This window comes from Stenella coeruleoalba, assembly GCF_951394435.1.
Source record: "Stenella coeruleoalba genome assembly, chromosome: 2".
Classification (NCBI taxonomy): domain Eukaryota; kingdom Metazoa; phylum Chordata; class Mammalia; order Artiodactyla; family Delphinidae; genus Stenella; species Stenella coeruleoalba.
The window spans coordinates 143,023,591-143,040,876 of NC_137147.1; the positions used below are offsets into that span (position 1 = coordinate 143,023,591).

The 17,286-nt window shown below is 36.9% G+C and overlaps 1 protein-coding gene across 5 annotated transcripts in view; it reads left to right on the forward strand.

The window, feature by feature from the left end:
• The window catches only part of CSNK1G1 (casein kinase 1 gamma 1), a 153,555-nt gene that overhangs the window by 39,627 nt on the left and 96,642 nt on the right, over positions 1–17,286 (forward strand). For 3 of the 5 annotated variants that reach the window (XM_079910396.1, XM_079910399.1, XM_079910398.1), the window contains exon 2: positions 7,410–7,809. The exons of 1 other annotated variant lie outside the window; for it this stretch is intronic. In XM_079910396.1, the coding sequence (XP_079766522.1) occupies positions 7,629–7,809 (181 nt within the window). In that variant the 5' untranslated portion in view covers positions 7,410–7,628. Of the gene's footprint in view, positions 1–5,301; positions 5,319–7,409; positions 7,810–17,286 lie in introns of those variants that run through there. One more of the 5 variants, XM_079910397.1, reaches the window with a different exon arrangement.

A 17,286-nucleotide genomic window follows, 5' to 3' on the forward strand; every position in this document is an offset into this window, starting at 1 on the left:
GGCTATGGACGCGCAGGCTCAGAGGCCATGGCTCACGGGCCTAGCCGCTCCGTGGCATGTGGGATCTTCCCGAACCAGGGCACGAACCCGTGTCCCCTGCATTGGCAGGCGGACTCTCAACCACTGTGCCACCAGGGAAGCCCCCTGCCTTAGCTTTTACCTCCTGTTTGTGTGGAGCCTAAAGGTCAGCTAGAGGTAAAAGTTTAAGGTCTTCTAGGCCTTTTTCTGTGCATGTGTTCAGCCCTGGGCATATGTGTGGCCTTCTAGGTTCTGCATTATATATGAGAGTTTACAAAGCCCATTTCTCCCCACGTATCTCCTTTCTCAATGTCTTCCTTTCCAGGCTTTTAGTTCTATATATGTGGTATTATCCTGCCTGTTTTCCCTTATCCTAGGCTGCTTGCCCTGGGAGTGCTCCAAGTCAGGCAAAACAAAAACACTTTCTTGTGCCAGTTTTTGAGGAAATTGTCAGTCAGGTCATTGCGTTCAGCCACAGTTGTTTGAGACTAAGGTTTGTATTGCCCCCTTGGCACTGTTATCCTGCACTAGGAGTGCAGCTGCCATCCTTACTGCCCCTGCTGAACTGGGGAGTGGGGGATGGTTGGTAGGCAGTTAGAAACACCACATCACTCTCTTACTGCAGTGTAGCAGCTTGTTTCTTTGCCAAGCCTTCTTGGTTGTTGTAGTTTTTATTAGATTCCAGAGTTCTGCAAAAGTTGATTCTGACCATTTTTTCCAGCCTGTGTGTGTGTGTGATGTGTATGTGCAGTGGGTGAAGCCCTGGAGTTCCCTGCTGTGTCCATTTTGATGATGTCCTTCCCCTGCTGCCCTCCTTTTTCTTCCTACTGTATCTTTTCAAAGCATTGAAGTTAAGTTTTTACAGTATTTTTTTTAAGAAATACAAGCATATGTATAAAGATTGAAGTATGGTTTAAAGACTAAAAGTTAACACTGTGTACCCATCACTCCATTAAAGAAATAGAACACTACTGGTATCTTAGAAGGTTCTATGTGCCCCTTCCTTTTTCTGACCTAGAAGGAATCATTATCCTGAATTTTGTGTTAATTAGACATGCAAATAAGTAGGAAAATGTCATCCATAGCTAAGAGAAAAATAAGTCAATAGAAATAGACCTAGAAATGCTGAAATGATAGAATTCGTGCACCAAGACTTTAAAAACAATTATTTTAAAAAGGTTAAGGACTTATGGGCTTCCCTGGTGGCGCAGTGGTTGAGAGTCCGCCTGCTGATGCAGGGGACATGGGTTCATGCCCCGGTCTGGGAGGATCCCACATGCTGCAGAGCGGCTGGGCCCGTGAGCCATGGCTGCTGAGCCTGCCCATCCAGAGCCTGTGCTCCACAGCGGGAGAGGCCACAACAGTGAGAGGCCTGCGTACGGCAAAAAAAAAAAATTAAATTAAATTAAAAAAATAAAATAAAAAGTTTAAGGACTTAAAGGCAAGTGTGAAAATATGTAGGAGAGAAATGGATATAAGATAGAAATAAATAAAAAACTTTTCAAGCTGAAAAATACCTGACTTATTGCTTTTAATTCAGCATTTTCAGTTTTTAGGAGGCAGGCTGTTTGAGTAATCTGCCATATTTCAATTTGCAAAGTTCCATCCTCCCTGCCCTCCCACCTCCTGCAAGCTTTTTTTTGTATAGTAATTCCCAAATTTTGCTGTTAACCAGTTTCATCATTTTTCTTATCATTGACTTTACCCAGTGTTAAGTTTAAAAAATTGGGAACAATTTCATCTTAGTTTTAACTTACCAAATGAAGAATGTCAGTAATACTGCTTTTTCAGATAATAAAAGATAAAAATGCTGGGATCCAAAAAACGGGCACATAACCAAGATGATGAATGAAGGCAGTAAGGACTAATATTGTTAAAGAAAGAGTTAAGTATATAATATAGAAGTATTTGAGAATGATTAAATACAGATTATATTTCACAAAGTATATCTACATTTTTATACTTTTAAACTGTACTTGCGTATTTAACAGATATAATTTGATTTAGTATTTTAATTAATATGTGATAATAGTAAATAAATAACAATTTATACTTCTATTGTATATATAATCTATAGTTAATCATTTTTTCTTGAACTGCACATTTTTAAACATTTTGTAGACAAGGCTGTGCTGTATCCTTGTTAGGACAGTACTGACAGCATAAACCTCTTTATGCACTCAGCTATGATTAAACATAAGGTATTAAAATGCCACCTTCCAGTCGCTAAACATACTCTAAGTTTTTCTAAGTTGCCACACTTACCAGTACTGATTTCAGGGCCATTGGGATTTGTCTATGTGTAGACCAGGTTAGGACAATGAATTCTTTTTCTTGGTTAAAAAGTTTAAGTTTTAATTCTTTTTTTTTCCCAAATATTTTATGACTTATTTTTGAATAAGTTTCAATTTGTGGTTGAGAAAGTTGAGGTAAGTGTTGGCTTGGGTCACTGGCTTATCTGTGATTAGAATTCAGGATTTTTAGCCCTTAGTTCAATTCTTACATTTAGTTGCTCTACATGAGACATTCTTCCCTGTTCATGAGGGTTATGCGTTTGGCTTCCTTGTGGTACTGAAATATATTAAGGTGTTGAGTTGGTAATGCAGGATCAAGTATTTTTCGTTTGAGGGAGCTAAACACTGAGTCCACTTAATCCTTAGTATAACAATTATATTGATTCTCCACATTGTTATAAAATCCTAGGTCCATGATGACTAATTACAGAGTTGGGAGAATTTAATCTTGGCTTTGAGTAAAGTGACCAGAGAGTTTACACCTCTATTTGACTCGAGAATAGTCTCTGATGTGCCCAGTAAGGTGTCATGTATGCTGTGCACAAAACTTTTGGTTTTTAAATAATCAAATTACCTCAATTGGGGAGCACATCACTATGGAACTTTAATTTTTCTAGGACTACAGTATGTATAACTTTAGCATACATATGATTGCTAGTTTTATAACATTCTAAATCCAGTGAAGTTCAGTCACAGTATTATAAGGTATAAAAGATAAAGTATGATTAATTTTTTTTTTTTTTTTTTTTTTTTTTTTTTTTTTTTGCGGTACGCGGGCCTCTCACTGTTGTGGCCTCTCCCATCGCGGAGCACAGGCTCTGGACGCGCAGGCTCAGCGGCCATGGCTCACGGGCCTAGCTGCTCCGTGGCATGTGGGATCTTCCCGGACCGGGGCACGAACCCGTGTCCCCTGCATCGGCAGGCGGACTCTCAACCACTGCGCCACCAGGGAAGCCCCAAGTATGATTAATTTTGACATAATGTCTACTTTTAATCAGTGACTACTTGTTTTTATGGTGGCAGTTTCATTAAACTCTTGGTTGTTTCCTTGCAAGTGTCATTTTTAATTTAAACAGTGTTAGGAAGACTTTCTATTATTGTAAACTGTTTACAGAGGTAAAATATTCATTATAAAAAGTAATAATGTTTTGCAAATTTTAACAAAGTGTAAGTGCTTGTAATTTTATCTTGATTTAGAAATTTGGCAGTTTGGTATGTAATCCTTTAAATTGTGTTTCTTTCTATATGCTAACATTTTTTCAGTTCTCTTGTTATTAACTACAGTATGAACTATTATTTTCCTGTTTAAAAACTTTTTTTTTTTTTTTTTGTGGTACGCGGGCCTCTCCCGCTGCGGAGCACAGGCTCCGGACGCGCAGGCTCAGCGACCATGGCTCACGGGCCCAGCCGCTCTGCGGCATGTGGGATCCTCCTGGACCAGGGCACGAACCCGCGTCCCCTGCATCGGCAGGCGGACTCTCAACCACTGCACCACCAGGGAAGCCGCTGTCATATTTTAAAAATACCTTTTCTTTAATTCAGGCATGCCTAGAGTGGTAGAAACTACTAGAATTAGGCTTTTTAAGAAACTTGCTGGTATGACTCTAAAAATTCAGATACATATGCATTGTAACATTAACATGTTTAATGAGATCTAAGTGATTGCTGAATAGTTTATTCCCCAGAAAAACAAACATCTGCTTACTGCATTTATATAATTTCTCTCCTTTCTCCTTCTACTGTTAAAAAAAAAAGAGGAGAAATAATATAAACATATAGTTTATCTTTTACTGCTGTCCTTAGAAGCCATTTTTTAAAAATAAGGTTAAAGTATAACATAATTGTTACCTTGGGTGTTCCATTTCACCTGGATCTTGAGCTAACTTTTTCATATGTTATTTGCTAGTAACTGTAAATAAACCATTTAATATCCTTGTGAAATGGAAATTCTAAGTAGCCTATGTCTTAACACTAATGAATTTAAATGAAATAATACCAGCTTCTTGCTAGATGAGTTCTAGGAGTTCTTAGGGTTATTTAGGGTTCTCCTTACTTTTACATATTATTTTGTATAAATATTAGGTTATGTTGCTAGGAATCTGTCTTCTATTATTCAAGATCATAATTATTACTCAGTACTTATTAAGTACCAATTATATGCAAGAAACTAAAAGAGATGTGACAAGATCCCTAACTTCAAGGGCTTATAATCAAATTGAATATTAGAATACATATCAATATAATCTGATATATGGTAGGTAGCAAATGGTGGTGTAGACAGTGGTGCTCCAAGCATTAATGATGAATTGGTTATAAAAGGTTTCACAAAGGATGTAAGATATGAGTCAGGCCTTAAATAAGACAGAAGACTTAAGAGACCATTTTAGGTATAAGAGCTAAGGGTGGATGTTCCTTTGCTTTATGTAGTAGCTTTAATACATGAATTTATTTAGGGAGTTGATATTGAAGGGACTCAAGTGACAAGCTAAAGAGTTTGTAATTGGGAAGTAGGAAATAGTTTTGAGCAGCGAGTGGTGAAAAAGAAATAGGATTTTTAAAAATTTAATCATTCAATTTGATTTCTCTAATGAGAGGTGCCACATAAAGTAGTATTGAATATATTTCATCTTTCATAGTTACAAATTAAATTGTGCTAATGTCTCATGAATAGATTACAACATTGATAAGTGTGTTTACCATGTTTGTGGGAGGTAAAATGATTGTTCTAATCTACAAACAGATGTTTAAAAAAAAGAAACATCCTTCTCCCAGCTGAATACGGTTGTTGGCTTTCGGCAGTTTTCTAACCTGGCAAGTACTACTGTATGTTTTTTGAATACATACATGCAAGTATACTTGGATATGAGGGCTGTGAGTGATTACTGAACCTAATGTTACATGAGTCTAAGTGCAATGGAGAAAGCTAATGACAAGCATTATAAAAATAATTTCCTTTTGTTAGGAAAGAAGTGAACACAATGAAAAATATGAAGAGCAATAGACAAGGTAGTACAGATTTTCAAATCTTATAAATAAGACTATTATACTAATGATAACTGATGAAACTTTAGGAGTTAGTTCAATGCTCAAAATTGTCTGGATAGGCTAAGACACCCTTTACCTGTTCTCAAAAAAATATATGATATAAAGGAAGAAAGTATAGCCTGACAGTTTATCATCTATAGACACACGACCACCTGTTAAGATGGACTATCTAAATAAAACATCTTAAATTTCATTTCTTTCTTTTTTTTTTTTGAAGGGGGGGTGTGCACTGCGTGTATTGTGGGATCTTAGTTCCCTGACCAGGGATTGAACCCGCACCCTTGGCAGTGAAAGTGTGGAGTCCCAACCACTGGACAGCCAGAGAATTCCCTACTTCTCTTTCTTTACTCACATTGTTTGAGGGACTTTGGGTAGACAACAAAGATAATTGAAGGATATTAGATGAAATTATAATAAGAGAAAGAGTGAGGAGAAATATAAATTCATAATGTTGTTCATGTAGGAAATCCAGTAATTACTGACCTATTCTTACCACCCTGAGTTTTTACTTTAACAGAATATACATTTTGAATGTAGATGTATAATTTCCTGAATTCAGGGAAATGTATTTTATTTTTAAAAATTTTTTTATTTTTAAATAAATGTATTTATTTTTGTCTGCGTTGGGTCTTTGTTTCTGTGCGAGGGCTTTCTCCAGTTGTGGCGAGCAGAGGCCACTCTTCATCATGGTGCGCGGGCCTCTCACTGTCACGGCCTCTCCCGTTATGGAGCACAGGCTCCAGACGCGCAGGCTCAGTAGTTGTGGCTCACGGGCTTAGTTGCTCCGCGGCATGTGGGATCTTCCCAGACCAGGGCTCGAACCCGTGTCCCTTGCATTGGCAGGCAGATTCTTAACCACTGCGCCACCAGGGAAGCCCACAGGGAAATGTATTTTAATGATGATTAGGTTTACGGAAGCCTAAAGTCATTATGCAGTTTTAATAATGCAAAGAAAGCAGACAGAAAAGATGAAAATAAACAGTTAACTACTATAATGAAGTAAACAGAGTATGTTCTTGGATTATGTGCCCATTTGTACATTCAGCTCACACGTATGTGCCTGTTCCTGTACTAGGGAATTAAAGGTGTCCGTAAGAAGCTTACAGTCTGGACATATTTGCTTTCTTGTATACACGCAATAGTAACCAAGCAGTTCTAATTCTCTTCTTCCTTAAAATTTTAAGGGAAATCTTCAGTGAAAGTGAAACAAAAGTATGGTTTAGTCTGTGATTGGTGGTAACAGAATATTTTTTTGTTAAGGATACTCACCTAGATTATCAAAAATAGCATCAAAATTATCTCATTGTAAACTTTGTCTTGGGCTTAGTCCTAAATTGAGAAACTGGAGAATTCTGGTAGGGATGAGTTTTGTTTAAGATTTTTTGTTCTTCAGATTTATTCTCACTTTGGGGTTGTGCAAAGGACCTGCTTCAGGCACTCTGTCATTGTGTACTCAGCCCACAGTGAAAACTAGACCAAAAGTTGAGCTTTCCCAACCTTTAGTCTAGTACTACTTTGTACCACTAGGGTTTTGGAAAGGCCTTCATAGAAGTAGTCTGTGTCAATCCGTAACTTGTTTTGGATTTCGTGATTGCTGTCAGTGCTTGATAAATGGTGGGGATGGAGGAGGGGGACAGTGAGTAGTGAGTAGCTTGTTTCTGATAGGTTCTGTCCAAATTGAGGGGAAGAGCTTTTAATTGGCCTCAGTTTATTTAACTTGGCTGAACCCCACCATATCTTTGTTAGCCAGTGATGAAAAAGCCAACAAATAGCTTTCTTTTGAGTCATATGTACAACACTAGAAGAAAGCATTTTATGTTAAAGGGTTCTGTGTTCCATTAGCTGCCCTGGTCTGTAGCCTACTTAGCCTATGTTACCAGATGAATTACTAGTCCAGATGGCTAAACTGTTGGAGGATGTAAAACCAAAATCCATTTCAGGAAGCTGTCCACTTTGCTCAGTTTTGGATAGAGTCCATTCTAATTAGTGGTAACTCTTAATTTGTTTTAAAATATAATTTTTAACTGTATGCTTTCTTGATTTTTTACCTAGGTTACACAATATCCTCCTATGCTTGAGACCTACAGACTACGTGTCCTACCAGAACTAATCAATGGTTTTTCATCTCCTGGAGATAAATTAGAAACATAAACATGGTGCCAAAAGAACTCCTTACCTTACTCTAACTCCAGTTTATTCGGACGTACTTTTGTATTGAAGAGAGGTATACAAATTAAGGATACCTGTGCAGAGACTCTGTCGTGTAGGATCATGGACCATCCTAGTAGGGAAAAGGATGAAAGACAACGGACAACTAAACCCATGGCACAAAGGAGTGGACACTGTTCCCGACCATCTGGCTCCTCAGCATCCTCTGGGGTTCTTATGGTGGGACCCAACTTCAGGGTTGGCAAGAAGATAGGGTGTGGGAACTTTGGAGAGCTCAGATTAGGTAAGAACTTGGTTATATTATTGGCTTAGCCTAACAAGAACAACAGCAGCTATAATAAGCTTTGGTGCATTTCGAGACCAGCAGTTTATAATCTGATGAGAAGTTCTTATAATGAGGACCTATTGTTAAAAGAACTGAAGAATTTGTGAAGGAGACTATAGTCATTATCAGGTATAATTGTTATCCAGGGTTCATCCCTCATTGTGTGTGATAGGATTTTAGATTTTCCACCAGTTCTGAGATTTTGTGATGTAGGGAGATCTACATACAGATATCAGTAAAACGAAGATTCTGATTTAGTTGGTTGGAGAGTAGAGCCCTGTATACTGTCTTTTTAACAAACTCCCAGTTGATTAAGATGCTGTTGGTCCTTGAACCACACTTTGAGAAGGGATTAAGGCCTTGTTTTAATTCAGAATCTACCCTTAGTAAGGGAAGAGTCAGTACTTACTCTGTAATATCCATACTTAGTCTGCAAGGAGATACATCAGTATTTAGAGAGGTTTTCCAACTGATACCATGTTTGCATTCCTTCCCGGAAGTCCCAACATCAGGATTGAGCTAGAACTCCAGGGAGAAACTTTGCAATTTTTATTACCCAACCAAGGAAAGGATTTTTTATTTCAGGTATTGGTTTATGAGTGAGATGATGAATAATGATAAAATGAACCAGTTTGAAGACGTGAAATTGGGAAGAAGGTACATTGGGTATTTAGAAACTTTTTATGGCCCTCCCTAGGTGAATGGGGAAGAGAAAATGAAGGATCTTGTGAATATGTGAAGTTGGTCACCAATCTGTATTGGTGCAGATTGTGACAAGGTCCTTTTTTAAGCTAAAGTGTTTTCTTATTTTTCATAGCTGTTGAGACTATGTAGTATTATGAAGACCCATCGTAAGAGGCTTTGCCCTTTGAGGAAGTGGGAGCGTGGGAGTATAAGATGATTATTTTTGATTACCTCTGCTACTTCTCATGATTTTTCCAAAGGAGATCGAAAAAATCTTACCTCTCATCCCCCCATAGAGAGATTCAGGGAAACATCACTGTACTAGCCAGAGATCACTGGGTGTAGAATTGAATCTAGGGATGCTGAGAATGAATTTATTTTTACCACTAGAAGCCTGGGAGCCTGGAATTTTAAGACCTGACTAGGATAATGAAAGGCTTTTATATTTAGTGATGTGTTCATGTTCTGATTAGTAAAGCCAGCAGATGCTACTGAAAATAGGAGTAAGATGTGTAATTTCACACTGCTTGAGTTCCTACCAACTACTGAGTTGCTTTAGTAGCTAGTTTTGTGACTATACATTTATATAGTGGATTGACTTTGCTCTAACATCACAGTAGTACTTGAATTAAATAGATTGTGACAAACATCCACAAAATTACTGAGGCAGTTTATAATGCATATAAATTCATGCTTTCTCAAAACATCATAAAATTGTTTAATTTCTATAAAGATGAAGAAAAATCCTGGTCAATGAAAACTGCAAATGTATTTAATTACTTAAGTCTAGATTTGTATTATATGATCTTGACGTTTACACAGGAATGGAAAAATCTATTCAGGTAGAAGGATAGCTCATGTATATTTTCAGAGTGGTAAAGTGTTGTGTTTTATTTCCTCTAACGAATCTAGGGTGAATATGATGGATCCCATTTTGACTTGCATTGTAGTCAGTAGAAAGAACTTGTCTCTCTTTTCAAGTGGTTTTATTCTTGTGTGCTGATGAGGTTTTCATTAGCCCTGGGACCGTTATTGTTAGGGCATTGTATCTAGGAGTACTTTTTATCAACAGAAACCAGAAAAGTAACTTTCAGAATCATTTGATGTCTCCTGACAACAGGGTGTGCTGTATACCCCATTCCATTGTCCTCTTGCTATGGTATTAGGAAGTAGAAGATTGTGCAGACAACAGGAGGTGAAAACTGGAAAATTCCAAACTCAAGGCAGGAGCAGATAGGCCTCCACCCAGGCTGCCATTACAACGCTGTGCTTTCTTCTCCAAACTCATTTCTTTCTCTAGCTACCTGTCTCTTCTGTCCCTCAAATAGCCAAGTGCATTTGTGCCTCAGAGCTTTTACACCTACAATTCCTTCTGCTTGAAGGATTCTTTCTTCAAACTTTTGCTTCGCTGGTTGCTTTTCATCCCTTGGGCCTCAACTTTCATGTTACTGTCTCAGAGAAACCTTCTGTGACTTCTTTCCCACCTCCATTTAAAATAGCACATTACTCCCCTAGCCACATTCTGTCTCATCAAACTGCTTTGTTTTATTCATCACATTGATCACTGTCTGACATTATTTTATGTATTTGTTTACCTGTTAATTGTCTCTCCTTACTCCAGTATAAGCCCCTTGGAGGGCAGGGATTCTATCTGTATTATTTGCTGATGTTATTTGTGGGCTGGATGGATAGATAGCCAGATGAGTAGGAAGAGGGGAGAAAAAAAATACATGGGCTCCTTTGGGTTCCTGGTATGTGGGGGTCGTGGTAGGTAGTGGCATTACTGCTTCAATAGACTCCTGAATTCCAGACAGAGAGCCAAAAAAGAAAAGGGATGATTAGTGTATTTTGGCTCTATGTAAATCTGTTTCCACCTCATCATCCATTTAACAAACACTTCTTGAATATTTACTGTCTTGCTAGACTTGGGAAGGATACAAAGAATTACAAGATGTACTTAAGAATCTCACAGTATCAGGTGGTGGGGAGATAAATAAGGAGTATGGGGTTGACAGGTACACACCACTATGTATAAAATAGATAACCAACAAGGACCTACTGTATAGTACAGGGAACTGTAGTCAATATCTTGTAGTAACCTATAAAGGAAAAGAATCTGAAAAATATATATGTGTATGTATAACTGAATCAGTTCGCTATATACCTGAAACAAACACAATATTATAAATCAACTAAAATTTAAAAAAAAAGAATCTCACAGTCTAATGACAGAAAAAGAAAAACAAATTGCAACATAAAGTGATAAGTATTGTAATAGAGTGTATAAAAACTACACTGGCAGAGAAGGTTAATGAAGGTTTCACAGAGGAGCGTGGTTTGATTGAGAGTAGTACGGGACTTCACTGGCGAGCACAAGGAAGAAGGACTGTCCAACAGCAGGATGCACAAACACTATGTGTTGTAAAATTGTTTAGCATATTGTCAGAGCAGCAACTAGTTATACACGGCTGGGTTATGGGGTGTGAAGTGAAAGAAGAGTAATAGATGAGGCTATTAGATACGTTGGGAGCAGATTGTGAAGTGTTTGCTTGGTATTAAAGCATTTGGACTTTATCCTGTAGGCAGTGGAGTAGAATCCTCAAGGGTTTTACAACAGAAGAGTGACATTATCTGGTTTGTATTCTAGAAAGATAATTCCCAGTATAAGATTAGATCAGATAGTAAAGAGGTTGACATCGTGTGGATTTTTGTTCTAATTGTACTTGTCACATTGTGTCATGTTCCTCCATCTCTCTACCTCAAGATATGCTTGATGGTAGTAATTTGCTTTATTAATATTCTCATATTTATTCGTATTCTTAGTTCCTTTTACTGTGTATGGCATATAATGGGTACCCTAAGTAGTCCAGGTCAGAAGTGGCCAGGCCTGCCTTAGCTCTGAAAATGGCAGTGAGATGTAGAGGAAGGGATGAATTAGGGAGAAATTTCAGAAGGAGACCTTAGACAGGATTTGGTTACCAGTTATTTTGCCAGCGTGGGAAGACCAAGTGAATGAGGAAACCTTTAATAGAGCTAAGAAACATGGGATTAGAGTAGGCGGTGGGGAAGGCAAGTAAGTTAGACTTTGAGAATATATTGACTTTGAGGATTATGTAGCACATATGCAGAAATGTGACTCTGAGACTTAGAAAAATTAGACTTCAGCTGGGATTAAGAAATCATTACCATGTAGGTATTAATGAGCATGCAATCATCAGTGATGATATGATGCTTGTGGACCTTGTGTGAGTGAGGAGAGAAAGAGGGTGCATTTAAAGGATGCTGGAAGAGGAAGAGCCTCAAGAGTAGAGAAGTCGAAAAGTCAAGACAAGAGTTTCTAGAGGGGTGGGGTGTTAAGCACAGCCTGTGCCCTAAGGCTAAACAGGAAACTGATTATTATAGCCTTTGGTCTTTTACTTCTGTTTATATATTTCTGAGATGATTCCTTTTTTTCTTCCTTTTTGTTCTTCGTTTATTTTAATGAATACCTGTATTTTGTAACAAGGGGAAAAATAGCAATAAACATATCCTTTAAAGGAATGCTTTTAAAAAGAAAACATGCTGTTGCCCAAAGTTTTTTAAAATTTTTTCTTAAAAGTATCTCCAAAGATAATTACTAATTTTGTTTAATTAATTTAATTTTCCAGAATAACAAATATGGATCAGGACATATTTTAGAAATGCAATCAAACTGTGCTGTAAACTTGCTTTTATCACTTAATACAGCATGAATTTCTATTGTTTCAGCTTAAATATAGATCATTTTTAATGTCTGTATGTAGAAATTTATTAGCTAGTCTTAATACACATATAAATTATTTCTGTTTTTTAATTATAAGTAATACTATCTGAACATCCTTGTAGATACTTGTAATAAATACATCCTTGTAGTAGTCTAAGCTTGGTTGATTATTTTCTTAGGATAAATCCTGGAAGTGTACTTTCTGTGTCAAAGATACATACATATTTGTGATTTTCTTACACATTGTCAATTTGCCCTCCAGAAAGATGGTTTTCCTTTACTTTCTGTGTGAGCCTGTGTGTGTGTGTGTGTGTGTGTGTGTGTGTTTGTGTTTCTCCTTCAAAAACCTTGAACATTATCGAGAATCTTTTCATCTATGCTAGTCTGATAGGGGAAAATGGTATCTTGTTAAATGTGTATGTGTTCATGGGTGAAGTTAAACATCGTTACACATTTATTTATATTTCTTCTTTTAAGAGTTGCTTGTTTGTGGCCTTTGCATATTTTTCAATGGAAAGATTATTTCTGTGGCATCTTACCTATGTATATTGCCTCAATAGAAAGGGGAATTTTGAAGATTTGAGAAAGGAAGATTGATGAAGGATGATCGTGGATAAAAGGTAGGAGGACACAATGGAGTGGAAACAGATCTGCAGGTTGTTTTTTCTTTCTCACCGCTGTGGCCTCTCCCGCTGCAGAGCAGCAGGCTCCGGACGCTCAGGCTCAGCAGCCATGGCTCACGGGCGCAGCCACTCCGCGGCATGTGGGATCTTCCCGGACCGGGGCACGAACCTGTGTCCCCTGCATCAGCAGGCGAACTCTCAACCACTGTGCCACCAGGGAAGCCCTTTGTTTTTCCCTTTTTTTTTTTTTTTTAATTAAAGTTTTGAGTCTCCTGAATCAGGCCTGGAAAGAATCATGTAAACATTAAGATAAAAATGATTCTATTCCTCCAGAATTTAGAAAATATGTATCCCTAGTCTATAAATAACAGCTTTTTTTCCTTCTTAGTTGCAAGAATAAGTAGATAGGTGATTTCATATCCTAACAAGTATGTGCCTATGTTTATGGGAGACCATTTAGACTAAACAATCTTGCATATAAATTTTAATAATTTGTATACTGTCTTTGTGAAATAGTATCTTGTTAGAGAATGTTTTTACTTACACATAAGAAAATGGAGGCACAAAGAATTGACCTTTTTGTTCTATTCCATCTTTGGTATCTGGTGAAATATGTAAAAGTACATTAGAACAGAAGGATGTTTCTGACAAAGGTAAATTGTGTAAGGCTATCAGCTTGTCCTGTGACACATTCCTCCCTTGCTTCTAAAATAAGACACTTATTTCTATGACTAAAGTAGAGTGTACATGACAACTTCTCTGCATATTGTTCTTTCCATATCTGAATTACTTAAGTATCACTAATGAACTTAAATTGGGACTTACAACTTCAGCTCTTACCAGCCAGTTCTGTTTCTGGCAGTTGTGATAATTAACAGTTTACAGTTGCATATTATATAAAGCAATTGGTTTCATATTACATCCCACAAAGTCTTGGAGCCCTGGATTTCCTACTTCAAGAGAATGGGAAAGGAAAAGTGAGCAGGCAGGACTCTCTCTTACCTTTATATTGAGTTTTCAGCAAGATTTTGTTTAAAAGGTATGGGTCTGTTGTGTTAAAATTTTTTGAAAAGCATTCATCTGAAAGAATATAGGCTTAAGATAAAATAAGATTTAAAAGTGTTTCTTCTCTAGTAGAAAGTGAAAGCATTGTAAAATCAAATGTTTACTTTTTTATTAATAGTTTCATAGGAAATCTTAGCATTTTGAACAAATGAAACTCAATCTGTATCAGCCAAAAATCAAGCCAGTCAGCGAAACAAAAAAACTGATACAAAGTTGGCCCTCCATATCCACAGGTTCTTCACCTCTGGGTTCAAGCAACCAGGGGTGGAAAACACTCTGGGGAAAAATAGTCCCATAAAGTTCCAAAAAGCAAAACTTAAATTTGCCCTATTACAGGTGACTCTTCACATAGGATTTACATTGTATTTATAATTATTTACCTAGCACTTACACTGTACTAGGTGTTATAAGTAATCTAGAGATCTAGATCTAGTATACAGAGGATATTCCTAGGTTATATGCAAATAATACGCCATTTTGTAAAGGGACCTTGAGCGTACGCAGCCACAGACTTTGGTATCCATGGGGGTCCTGGAACCAGTCCTCCACAGAGAGTAAGGGGCTACTGTATTGTGCTTTTATAACATTGTTAAAGTTTCCCTATAAATTCGCAAATGTTGGGGGGGTCTGTGGATGGAACAAACTAAAAACAAGTTTTAGAAGTCGTGTCATTACTTTCTGCCTCAAGTGGTTAAAAGTAAGAGCCCTGAGTCAGATTTCCTCTCCAAGTTTCATTTTTTTTCCTCCGTAAGAGGAGGGTAATAATAATATCTATCTTACAGATTTGTTGTAGAGATAAAATTTAGATAATGCATATAATCACCTAAGACAGTGATTGACAGATAGTGAGCACTTGGTTTGTATACATAATACAAAACATTGTTTAAATTTTTGTTTTATTTTTTTCCAACTTGTATGAAGAAAAATTTCAAAATTTTACAAAAAACTAAAATGGATAGGATGGTGAGGATCCATAATAACACCTAGATTTACCAGTTGTTAATATTTTGTCCCATGTACTTTACCTCTTTGGAGATATGTATGTGTGTACATTTGTTTATGTGTTGTAGTAAGTTGTAAGACTGATAAAACATATTTTTCTCCCCCTCAGAAGGGGATACTTAGGTTCCTGCTTCATAGATATGTAACGAATTATATCATTTGTTTTCTGCAGTATGTTGTGGAGGGATTCAATTTAAATTATGATCCCAGAAATAATGTATTTTAACTTTCTTGGAAAACTACAAATGAATGTAAAGTTATTGTTCCTAATAGTATTGTAGTTTAAATTTCTTTTGGAATTGCATCCTGTTGGTTCTAACTCAAGCACAGTTTGCTGAGGTTAAACAGCTTTAACAGATGTTGAGGAAGAATTCTTTTTGTCAGTAGCATAATCCACCAAAAAATGGTAGGAGCAAATAGTTTTAACCACATTCGCCGATGCACAGACTGTGTCATGTTAATATGGTAACTTTAGAAGTATCACAGATATGATAACTTGCAGGATTATGCATTGACATCTTGGCTAGTTAATCAGGAGAACTTAACAGTAAAATTTTCAAGATTGCTAAACCAGTTTGGAATTGTTCAGCAGGAGTACAAAACTAGGACGATTAAGGATTTAATTATGAAGAGAGTTCAGACTCAATACTTATGTGATGATCATGCATCCTAAGGAGAAAACTGTCTGAACTTATGGCCATACTTTTCCAGAAAATGGCAAAGCTCTTACCAAAGGAAATGGAGCCCATCTTCCAAAATGTTGACATCTATAGTCTGCTTTTTTCCCACCTATTTTACTTGTTCTGTCTTCTTCCTTTTGTCGTTTCATTGGGCTTTTGGAAAGGAATAGAGTGAAATGCCTACATTTTCTCTGCCATGTTAAACCAGATGTCTCTATGTATCTCATATTTTTATTCAGCAAGGCATTTGTTTGACAGACTTTTGTGATAGTCTAGTAACACATTTAGAAATATGAGTTGGCTGAGAAGATAGTTGAGATTTGTAGTTGTTTTAACCACCTCACCAAAGAGAATCGGATCATTGTCATCACTGATGCTGAACAGTAGAGCTCTGTATTTTGATTCCATTCAGTTCAACCGTGAATTGGATGGAGATCTTTGAAGGACATAGTAATGAAATCCTCACATAATACAGTGCTTGAGGTGGGGCAGCTAATATAGTGACTGGGTAACAGAATCAAGATTCAACATTAAATTTTTTGAAAAAGCAGTGACTTGAACAAAAGACTTGACCATGATTCAAGAATCCTACTCTACAATTTCAAGTCTGACAACTAGATTGGCGACACTTATATGAAAAAGTTGGCTCTGAGTTTACTATGAGACAGGAGTGGGATTTACCCCCAAAAAGCTCATGGTAACTTAGAATGATTTAATAGATAAGATCTTTCTTAAGTTTTGGACCTCTAAGGAACTTCGGCATTGTCTAGTCCAAACTTCATCATTTTAAAAATGAAAGAAATTAGAAATTAAACAACTTAGTCACGGTAAAATAAACTAGCTTGCCACAGAGTTGGAACTAGAGCCCAGGTCTGGGACATCCCAGACAGATATTTCTATTATATACCATGTAGTTTCCCTACTTACTGGTTAAGTGTGCAGTTGAAATACTACATGCTGGGGGAAAAAAAAGGTTTAAAAGGACATAAGAAGTAATTTTAAATTCCAAAGGTTATAATCATTTACATTCAGTATAATTATACCTATTACCAAGAAAAGAAATATAAAGTATAAAATGATAGCCAATAATCTTTTCTCTAAGTATCACTATCTAGTTTCTATGTTGAACCAACTTTAATCTTCAGGGATTTTCTGGGAGGTAAGGAGGGAAAACATTGGCTAATTGATTAATAGTTAATTTTTTATTATTTTTAATTTTGCAAAGTATAGATTTTAAATTTAGAGTAAAATCAAAGTGGAGGAGATTATAAACACTGTTCTTTATTCTACCCTTAGCTTTTTATTTGACTAAGGTACAGTGGGAAATGAGGGTAGAGATGTGAGCAGTCTGTTCTTGACTAGCTGTGGGCCATGATACAGATTTGAACTTTGTCTTGTAGGCAGTTAAAAAAAAAAAAACACAAACAAAACAAACTTGAAAGGAATTGCATGTCATGTTTTCCACCCCTGTACCCCGCCCCTCCGCAGAGATCATAAATTAATTAGAACTTCTGATCTCACTGCCCCTTCCCACAAAAGGTATCATTTTTCTGTATTGTTAAAAAACACAGAGCAGTCTTGTTTTATCTAGTGGTGCTGATATTAAAGGATAATAGGGGAGTTCTCCAGTTTGTCTGGA